Genomic DNA, 10,702 nt, shown 5'->3' with positions numbered 1-10,702 from the left:
AACTAAAATAATACCTCTGTCACGCGTAATTTATTAAATATTTCAGTTGCATATAAGGTGGACATTATGTCAAGAATAGCTTGATAATTTACATCCTCCACGTTGTTAATAATATGTATTTTTCCTGCACAATGAAATGATTCTTTAAAAATATTAAACACCAAGGATTGTGATATTGGTTTACAAAAAATTAAAGACAATATGTTAAAATAAAACTGCTTATTAAGGGGGATTATAATATGATTTAAAATCATAAAATTAGTTTACAAATAATAACCAAACATATATTACAAATAATTTAGGCAAGAATTTAAATTTTTAATGATATCGGTTATCACATAATTCGTAACTGAATGTTTAACTTAACACTAATTTTTTGGTAAAGAATTAAAAAGGAATGTTTAATTTTGGCATTCATTTTAAAGAAAATTTAATTTCTAGAAATAAAACAATTATTCATTCAATATCCGAATAAAACTTAAATGAAATTAACCAACATTCAAATAATTGATATTCAAAATCAAAAATTCCAAAAGTGTCAAATTACATATCTTAGCATATACCTATAAACGAAAAAATAATAACTGTTAACTTGCTATCGAGATATTACCAATTAACCAAAAACATGAAACAAAATCGGAACGATGGATACCCAAATCATTATCAATCGTTAATGTTAATATACAAGCAATAAGTATATAAATCATATTACATACTTTGTCGAGGACATCCAACGATGGCTAATTGATGTAACTATGGCAGAAACTCATACTCCATACCCTGTTTGTCAAAATTATGGTTATTAAACAAAAAAATGATACAAATTAACTTGATATCGAGATATTTAGCAATGAAGCAAAAACATGAAACAAAAGCGGAATTGATGGACACCCAAATCTTATTCGGTCGTTAATGTCCGGAAGGAAATTAGGAGAAACTAATAATCGACTGATTGTTAATGTCCGGAAGATAAACAAAACAAAATCGGAACCAATTCACACAAAAAATAGGCAAGAATGGCCGATTGAATGGAGGCTTTGGTTGATTAGGTTAAAAGGTTTAGTATGAAAGAGTGCGTGTATTGAATTGAAGATGAAAGAAAAAGAAAATTGGAAACCGGGTTTAGTATGAAAGATGATTTTTTAAATTATTTGTAAAACGAAATAAGCGCATGTCAAAAAATAAAAACTAGGCCAAACAACCCTATAGTCTGTATGAGTTGGTAATATGTTATTATATCCTGGATAGTGATGACTGATGTCAGTGTTTCAATTTTTCAAATAAAACATCATTTTTCTATTTTAGAAAACTGAATTACAACAAAGAAGCCCCGGTTCGAACAAATCATACACTAAACGATCTGTTTGATCACATATTGAAATAAAAAAGCTCCCTAACTGTGAATGGAATGTTGAATCAACAAGAACGACCATAAGAAAAAAATGACGTAAATATGACACCCCCCTGTATGGGTTTGAACTTGTTTAGAATGTTTACAATGCGAAACCCGCACACACCATAAGTTATTACCTCATATTTATGGCTCCCTAAATACAAGGTTGATAGCAACATGCCAATAACGGACTCTCGTGCACACACACTAACATGCAACTTCTTATTAAGCGAAACAAACATTCTTTGATTTAGACAACCACACGAAACTAACTTCAGACGAAACCATCATTCTTTCGGCTAAGCTTTGTTTTGCGTTGATATGATACTATTTGTTATGCATCAGTCTCATTTTAACTCCATACAGTAACCTTAGTAAAAGTTCGTAAACCAAGTTGGGATTTAAGCATAATAACGATCGAGAATAACTCAATTGTTACATATTGTGTTTTACTTTAGTAAGTACTTAGATATTACTCAAAACGTGTATTTCTTTATATGTGCATAAGTGACATAAATATTTGTTATTATAGAGTTTGTATGAATGGTTTTATTATTGCACTCACTGCTTTAATATACGATAAACAATTTATTGCTTGTCCTTATAGTTTTTCTCTACAAGGGTTTTTCTTTTTGGATCTCATTAGTGTCTTACCATACATACTACTATCTTAGTTTACATGTATTTTCATATTGTGAGGTGAAAACCAAAAAAAACCCAAAAATCAAAACTAGCTTAGGAATTAGGATTGTGATAATTAATCTAAACACATTACCAATTTAGCACATCTACTAACATAACTTGTAAAAATAGTAACTTAACAATCTCTCCAAAACTAAATGTTACCACTAATTTAGTTAAGTATTTTTAAAATGTTCATCTTTAATGACTTTACAACCAGCTTATCATACTCAGTTCTAATCCGTTTTCAAAAATTCTTGTATCTACTTGTCACCCAGTCAATATAGCATAACACAAGCTAATAAAATCTCAAAACAACCTTCGATTGCTACTTAAACCTCTTCAAAATGTAATCACATACGTTTCCAAACATACGTTTTGACCATCGCCGATTTAAACTCAATTATCTCCTAACTTACTCATCGTTAACCGTAATGTAAACATTCATTGTAAAGCTAACTTAATTTCCTACTCAACTAAATATTTTTTATAAATTTTCATTAAGTTTAGGTTAAGTTGTGATAAAATGAATCAAGCATAGAAACACATTCATATAAAATATTAATTACAACTTTGATCCAAGGCTACATCCATCTTGTATCACAACCGTAGATTAAAAACAATCAAACGGATAATATTTAAAATGAGACCATCCGTGTAGTAAACATATCAGCCAATCAGATTCCAGTATCTCTCATTATATCCACTATATATTTAAATCCATAATATTCACCATTTTATTAACATAATAACACCATCTTCTTCTTAAATAACCTGCAACTTTTCAATCTATCATCAAACCCTAGGTTAAGTAATGGCGACTGAAGAACCAGTTGTGGCGACGGAGGTTGCTCCGGCGGAGGATGCTCCGGTTGAGACGGCGGCGAAGGAGACGAAAGGTAAGAAGACGAAGAAAGCGGCGGCTGCTACGAAGAAGCCTAGGAAGCCTGCTCAGCATCCTCCGTACTTTGAGGTAATTGATTGCATTTCGGTTATTGAGCTGGTTTTGACCTAATTTTGTTGCTGGTTGATGAAATTGAATTGATGTTTGACCTGAATTTGTTACTGGTTGATGAAATTGACTGGATGACTGAGCTGATTTTGACCTAATTTTTTATACTAATTGATTGGAATTGACTCGTTATTAGATCTAATTTTGTGTCTGTATGATGAAATTAACTCGTTATTTGACCTAGTAATTGTAACTGATTGATGAAATTGACTCGTTATTTGACTTAGTAATTGTAACTGATTGATGAAATTAACTCGTTATTTGACCTAATTTTGTAACTGATTGATGAAATTGACTCGTTTGATTTAATTTTGGTACTAATTGATGAATTTGACTAGTTATTTGGCTTAATTTGGTTACTTATTGATGAAATTGACTCGATGTTTGACCTAATTTTGTTAACTGATTGAATGAATGTGCAGATGATTAAGGAAGCAATTGTGACATTGAAGGAAAGAACCGGTTCGAGTCAGATCGCAATCACAAAGTTCATTGAAGAGAAGCACAAGAACCTTCCGGCCAATTTCAAGAAGATACTGTTGACTCAGCTCAAGAAGTTTGTAGCCGCTGGTAAGCTGGTCAAAGTCAAAGCCTCTTACAAGCTGCCGTCGGCCAAATCTGAATCTGCTCCGGCCAAGAAGAAGCCTGCTGCAAATGCCAAGCCGGCCGCTAAAAAAGCCCCGGCTAAGAAGAAAACATCTGCTGCTTCAAAACCTAAAGCTGCAGCCAAACCGAAAGCCAAGCCGGCTGCAAAGACCAAGCCGGCTGCTAAAACCAAGGCAGCTCCTAAAGCGAAACCGGCTGCTAAGCCGAAAGCTGCAGCTCCTGCAAAGAAAAAGGCGGCCCCTAAAGCCAAGCCGGTGGCTAAGGCTGCGAGGACGTCTACAAGGACATCACCTGGGAAGAAAGCTCCAGCAGCGAAGAAGGCAGCTCCGGTAAAGAAGACGCCGGTGAAGAAGGCGGCACCAGTGGCTGCGGCGAAGAGAGGTGAGGCGACTACAAGGAAGGCGAAGAAGTGATGATGATGAGTTGGTGTTTGTTTGGTTGTAGGAATTTAGTTTGTATGTTTGATTGTTGATGATATTATCCATCCATGGGAGGAGTTTATAGAGTTCGAATCTTGATATGTCATGTTTCGGTATAATGTAGTTTGTTAGGTGTTCTTCAATTGTTACAAATTCAGGTTGGAATTAAAGATGTTTGCCATCTGCTTGATGGTGAGTTGATTAGGGTGGTTATCATTTGAATTGGTTATTGATAGATTGTGGGTTTGAATCAATTTGATGAAAAACATTAACATTGAGGTATACGCCTGCATATATGGATTTAATTGTTTAGGTTCTAGACGGAGCATGCTTGATTACCGTACCAATACTCAAAACTTTGGTACCGATCGGTACCAATACCAAACTTTATAAACACGCCTACGTATAAACTAGAACCTATGGCCGTCTCAATCTTTTTAAGGGCCTAAAACGCATAAAAATAAAAAAAAATTGGAGTCATTTTCGTAACAAAAATTGTTTTCGATATTATGACTCCCATGTCATAATGCACTTGTATATTCATAGACTATAAACCCTATCGTCAGTTGACGATCTCAAATCCAAAACAACCTACGCATAATTTGCTTTATTTTTACTCCCGCTTTAGTTTAGCCATTCCTCATGATCCTTCCAAAATCCAAATTGACAATTTAATACTCCAACATGTGATGTTTGGGTATAAATGTCATATGTGAAGAATATAATCATGAACTTGTGATGTATATAACACATATAGAGCATAGACCGGGTTTGTCACTTTCAAATATACCCCATATGGTGGACATAACCTATTCTTAACTAATAATAATCAACCCCAAACACATTTTAAAAGGTTTATTATTGTTTTACAATATGAAACATTTTATCAGAACAATAATCAAACATTTGATGCAATTCGTTATATTCTACGGATAAATGAATTTGTACTTAACAATCTAAAAACCAGTTTTACATTTATAAATCTTTCATCCGAATAAACTCTCAATACAAAACACATTAGATGTAGTTTCCCGACTAGAACTTGTAGCATCGTGTGATCTTTTCAATACTCGATTATCCTTTCTTGCTTTCGATTTTCTGAATGAAATACTTAAGCTCTTTCTGAATATCCTTTCTAGAAGGTGACATAACAATATCATGCCAAACTGACCCGCTTTTATGTGTCGGGTTCGGTTTACTATAAAGTTCATATATCGAGTCTGCTTTCTCATTCAAGTTTTCTATCATTTTTAAGCATGATATCTCGTCAGGATCAACCAATAATGTCTTTTCTTTCTCTTTCCACCCTATCAACTTTTGAGACATAAAGTTCATATTTTTAAGCGAATTAACATAACCATGAGTCTTAAATTAAAATTTAAAAAACAAGAACATGTTATATATATATACCTTTGGTGGTCCATCTAGATCATTGGTTTGATATAGCTTTGCACTGTCTACAATTTGGCAATATGTCATAAATGCCCTTGCAAATCTCTTGTGTGATGTTAATTGTGACCTCACTCTCACTGCCCTTCTACACATAATTGCTCTCCTGTTAACAATTAATTATTGGGGTGAGAAAAAAATCCAAAAAGTCAAAAAATCCAAATCCAAAAAAGCAAACCGAAATAAAAACCGACGGTTTGGTTTTATAATTTTGTAAAAACCGTATTGACGGTTCGGTTTTGGTTTTGCATGTTAAAAAACCAAAAAAAATCGAACCTAATTCCTAAAGTTTTATTTATTTTTTTATATTTTATATTCAGTAATAAATAAGAATTTAATAAATATGTAACTCTAATATTTTTTTTATCAAAAGTATAATAGTCTATTATTTTACAATTAACACAATTATGTATACCTAAATTTATTATTTTTTTCGGCTTAAAATTTTCAAGCTCAAATGGCAAAAACCGAACCGAAACCAAAACGAAATCCGTAAAACCGAAACCGAACATTTTCAAAAACTCCAAAAGCCGAAGTTTTGGTTTTCGGTTTGGTTTTAGCCAAAAACTGCACCGAACTGCACCACACATACACCCCTAGTTAATCAAGTTTTGTCAAATGCATACATGTTATATTTTATCTCTAACAGGTCAAACTTAAAATAAAAAAAAAAGAAAGTAGCTAACAAAGAAACAAATAAAAGGGGTAGAAAGTGGCCCAAAGTGTATTTTTAATGCATAAAGTGATAAAACCTCTTAAATATTTTTTTATCAAAAAATATCAAGATTTGCTTTAAATAATAATAATTTTGTATCACACTTGACACGCTAGTTGTTTTAAAAAATAAAATTTCAACAAAAAATAACCAGTTCTGGCTCGTCCAATTCGTAAACTTTAGCCGGATGAGAAATTTTTAGTATTTATGGCAATTTTGACTCATGTACTTATAAACTGGTCAGTTTTGGGCTATGTGCTATTTGTAACGGGTCAAACAATTAAGTTGAAAAAAATCTTGAAAAGTAAACAAGTCAAATGAGTCAAAAGTAGCCCGCTTTTATAAAAAAAAAATAAAAAACTCTTAGTGTCTGGCACCAAAATAACCCTTTTGACCCGTATCCCGACCCGTTTGACCATGATTTGACTTTTTATTTTTATTACCTTATGCCTCTAACAACAGCTAAATAAGCATCACAAACAACTCCAACTAACTCTATCCTGTATGGTCTTCTTTTAGTATGACCATCTAAGGATTCACTTTCTTCTTCAAGTTGTTCCCAGTAATTCTCAGTAACACTTCCATCATCATTCACTTTGTACCCTGCGCCCATGCGGTAACGTTTACGGTGCACCATTCTAGCCATTGTTATTGTTTGTACTACAAATGGCACCCATGATAATGTTCCATCCATGATCACATCTCTCCCTTCGTTTAATGCGGTTACTAGGAGAGATGATGCTGCGTTTGTAGACGATTGGTGCACCTGTTGCACATGCATATGTAAATTAAAAAAAAATTATAAGAAAATAGTTGAAGTGCAATGTTTATTTCTCTCTCCTGAAGTTTAGAAAAAATATCTATACTATTTATAAAGCATGAGTGAGGGACCTCTTAAATTTTAAGAGGTACCAAACTCAATGCTTTATGTACAACATACAATGCATCAAAAATATAAAAATTAAGGGTAATTAAGTCTTTTCATTCTTTTAAAATATACTTATAACTTTGGTCCCTCAACTTCATCACTTTTTTGTAAATTTGGATAATAGTTACACACATGCCCCGTAATTCAAAACCAACTACCCCTCGACTTTTTAACGGCCATATCTTTTCACACGTTAATATTTTTCTTAAAATAACTACATCATAAAAACGAGTATTTTATTCTCTTTAATTTGAGTATGGTATTGTTATAGTTTTTAGTTTTAAAATTTTAACATGTTACGCGATTACCGTGTAGAACTGGTAACAGGTCGAGTCGGGTGAGCTTGGGTCATTTGTAAAAATGGATTAGGGTCAGAACAAGTCAATACAAGAAAAATGGTTAATTTGGTTCGGGTTCGAGTAGATAGGGCCAGGTCAGACCAATGTCGAGTCGGACTGGGTTTAGGGCCAAAACGGGTTGGTTTACAAAAGTGGTTATTTGAAATTACTGTATATTTCGGGTTTGCTTCTTGATTTTCGTCACCGGTTACGCAGATGTCGTTGTTTACATGTACAGGGGCCGATAAACGCGTGTTCAGCACCACATAACGCACATAACCGAATCTTGGTATGCGCTCAACATAGCGCCCTACACCGGTAATCATTATGAATTACACGCGTGTGTTGGTTAAGCATGTTTTAATGTCAGTAACGTGCATTCCGGGCCGGTTACGCGTGTTCAATTTTCGATTACACGCAACTGGCTTTGCACGAGTTATGTGTCAAATTTCGGGCTACGTGCACACTGTCATCAGATGACGTATGTACTGGCACATACTATACGTTCATTGTCGAGTTGCGTGCACACCCCCGCTGCATTGCGCGGGCACTCAGCTAGTATATATGAATAAGCGTGTTTATATACATATAGAACCTACACATGTGTAAGTTATGTACGGTTAATATTCATAAAAACATATGAACAAATTAATTTGTTGGTTTGTTTTTTATTTACATAAACATATTTGTATATAGGGAGTAAAAATTAAAAATATGAACCATAAATAAAAAAATACGTATATGTATATGGGTTGAGGGTCCTAAGAGAACTTTTGAAATTGAGAACTTTAAAAATCATTTTAGGTCAAAAAAAATTATTATTTTTTTAAAAAAGATTATAAAACAAAAAAAACGAAATTTTAAAAAAGCAAAAAAAAAAAATTCATTCCGGTTTTATTAATAAAAAGAAGAAGAAAAACCCTTAATTGTACGTACATATGTATAATCATTTAATCTTGATTTGCATAATATACACATATGTGTATAACGAATAACTTGTATAAAATTAAAAAATACGTATTATACATATATGTATAATTTTGCTAAACCGATATTTTTTTTAATTTTTTTTATGAAACCGGGATAAAAAATAAATTTTTTTGGTTTTTTCTTTTTTCATATTCGCGTTTTTTTGTTTTTAGTTTTCTTTTATTTTCTTAAAAAGATCTTTTTATGGTTCAAAATGGTTCTCAAAGTTCTCAATTTCAAAATGATTCTCACATGATCCAAATCCTATGTATATGTATATGTATATGAAGAAACACTAACCGGACCCCGGTACAGATTATAGATAATCTGGGGGTTGGATAGCTGTTTCCCACGAGGGGTTGGACCCTGAGAAGATGGTTCTTCTGATAACCTGCAAAACAGACACCGTGAGCTCGTCACTGAGAAGGGGGGGTTCCTCCTTGTGACCACCCTCCGGCGTGAGAATCAGACTAGATTGCTCTTTAAATATAAAAGTATATTAAGAGATTGCTAGAGCAGATATCAGGTATAATATGATGATAATGTGATAAGATATGATAAGATGAGATGGTCATACCATTTGTGGTATTTATAGCCGAAGGTAGGTTTCCAAGGAGGTATGGCCGGCTGCAACAGTGTTCCTGTTCCACCGACAGTAGCCTACGCACGTGCCCTGCTGGTAGTTGGTGGGTAGGTAGCGGCTGATAGCGACCAGGCCTGCTGTATACTATTCCTTTTCTACCAACTGCCGGCTACGCACGTGGTATGACAATAGTTGGTGAGTAGGCAGCGGCTAATAGTGACATACAGTGTAGGAGCATGCTGCTCGCCATACTGTTGTCCATAAGCTGTCGTATCTTTATTCAGATCTTTTTCCCATACCTCGTCAGGTACAGTACAGAAGATCTTCCCGTATCGTACGGACTGGCTTATTTGGGCGGGAGTATTCCCCCTCCCGCCGTTGTGCGGGATTGTTCCCGGCTTCGCTCATTCCTTCAGGTGACACTGAGTGATTGAGAGCTAAGTGCCTTGTGCGTGTAGCCTTGCTGCGCGGGTGGCCTTCCCTAATGGCTTGTATCCGAGGCTGCGGGGACAGGCGGAGTCCTTCACCATTGGGAGGCATTTCCTGCGGGACCAGCTTGCGTACTGCGCGTAAGGACGTCACGTCTCTGAGCATGGTTGGTCCTGCGGATCCAGTTGGTTTCTGCGCAGACGTCCCTGTTTAAGGTGAGTCTTGCGGGTCCAAATGGGCTCTGCTGGGACCTACCTCTTCAAGTCCCCCCATTCCAATGTTCTTCTCATGCGTGTTTAATAAAGTGAGGTGAACTTTTGGACTTAAGCAAAGGGTTTTGAAAAGGGTTTTTTAAGGTTTTCCATGGGTATTCTTCCCGCGGAAGTCCTTGTCACTTGCAGAAATTCCCGTGTTTCCTGCTTGGTCTTTGGGTATGATGCGGGTAGGTCTGTAACCTCCTCGCAAGTCAGGAGCGTTGAGTCCCACTTGTGTGGACTCTCCATGAGGTTTTGGTAGTTTTGAACATAGTGATCAATTATGTTAAAACCACCAATTCCATCCTGGAGCTTCAAACAACGTAGTTCTCGACGTTCCCGCTATGCGGGGATGTTATTTCCGTTTCCGCAAGCATTGCCCAGAAGATCCTTCTTGGTTTCAATTCCCAGCGGAGCGCTAGGTATGTGAAGGGTTTTGCCTTAACACTGTACCAGCGCTCGTCTTACGGTTACTTTACTTCCAAGGTATTCCTGGCGTCAATTCCCTGCGGGTGCTAGGTATGTGAAGGGTTTTGCCTTTACACTGTACCCGCACCCGTCTTATAGTTGGTTGCCGAGGAATATTTGGCTTCAATTCCCTGCGGGTGCTAGGTATGTGAAGGGTTTTGCCTTTACACTGTACCCGCATCCGTCTTATGGTTACTTGTTCGCCAAAGTTGGCTTCAATTCCCTACGGGTGCTAGGTATGTGAAGGGTTTTGCCTTTACACTGTACCCGCATCCGTCTTACGGTTACTTGTTTGCCAAGGTTTTACTTTGGCTTCAAATCCCTGCGGGTGCTAGGTGCGTGAAGGGTTTTGCCTTTACACTGTACCCGCATCCGTCTTACGGTTACTTGTTTGCCAAGGTAAGGGGTATTTTCCCGCTTACTTTTTAATATTTTTAAATTTTGAATTTTGAAATTCG

At 35.6% G+C, this 10,702-nt stretch overlaps 1 protein-coding gene and 1 pseudogene across 1 annotated transcript; one reads left to right on the top strand and one right to left on the bottom strand.

The window, feature by feature from the left end:
- The first annotated feature begins 2,848 nt into the window (after positions 1–2,848).
- Positions 2,849–4,314, top strand: LOC143603837 (histone H1-like). The gene is made up of 2 exons (XM_077080520.1): positions 2,849–3,047; positions 3,509–4,314. Exons 1-2 carry the CDS (start codon positions 2,889–2,891, stop codon positions 4,103–4,105), a joined length of 756 nt encoding a protein of 251 aa, XP_076936635.1. The 5' UTR covers positions 2,849–2,888; the 3' UTR covers positions 4,106–4,314.
- Positions 4,315–6,714: 2,400 nt separating this feature from the next.
- On the bottom strand, positions 6,715–7,041 carry LOC143603840 (calmodulin calcium-dependent NAD kinase pseudogene; annotated as a pseudogene).
- Positions 7,042–10,702: the final 3,661 nt, after the last annotated feature.

This window comes from Bidens hawaiensis, unplaced genomic scaffold (assembly GCF_021521415.1).
Source record: "Bidens hawaiensis isolate Kalapana, Puna unplaced genomic scaffold, B.hawaiensis_p1.1 tig00062976_1, whole genome shotgun sequence".
NCBI lineage: Eukaryota > Viridiplantae > Streptophyta > Magnoliopsida > Asterales > Asteraceae > Bidens > Bidens hawaiensis.
The sequence above is the reverse complement of the archived record's forward strand: the minus strand, read 5'-3'. Positions and strand labels throughout refer to the sequence as shown.

Excerpts from the sequence above, each read along its gene's own strand:
- LOC143603837 (XM_077080520.1), top strand. The coding sequence starts at position 2,889 with ATGGCGACTGAAGAACCAGTTGTGGCGACGGAGGTTGCTCCGGCGGAG. Across the intron at positions 3,048-3,508 it reads AGCATCCTCCGTACTTTGAG|ATGATTAAGGAAGCAATTGT; the intron begins GTAATTGATTGC and ends ATGAATGTGCAG.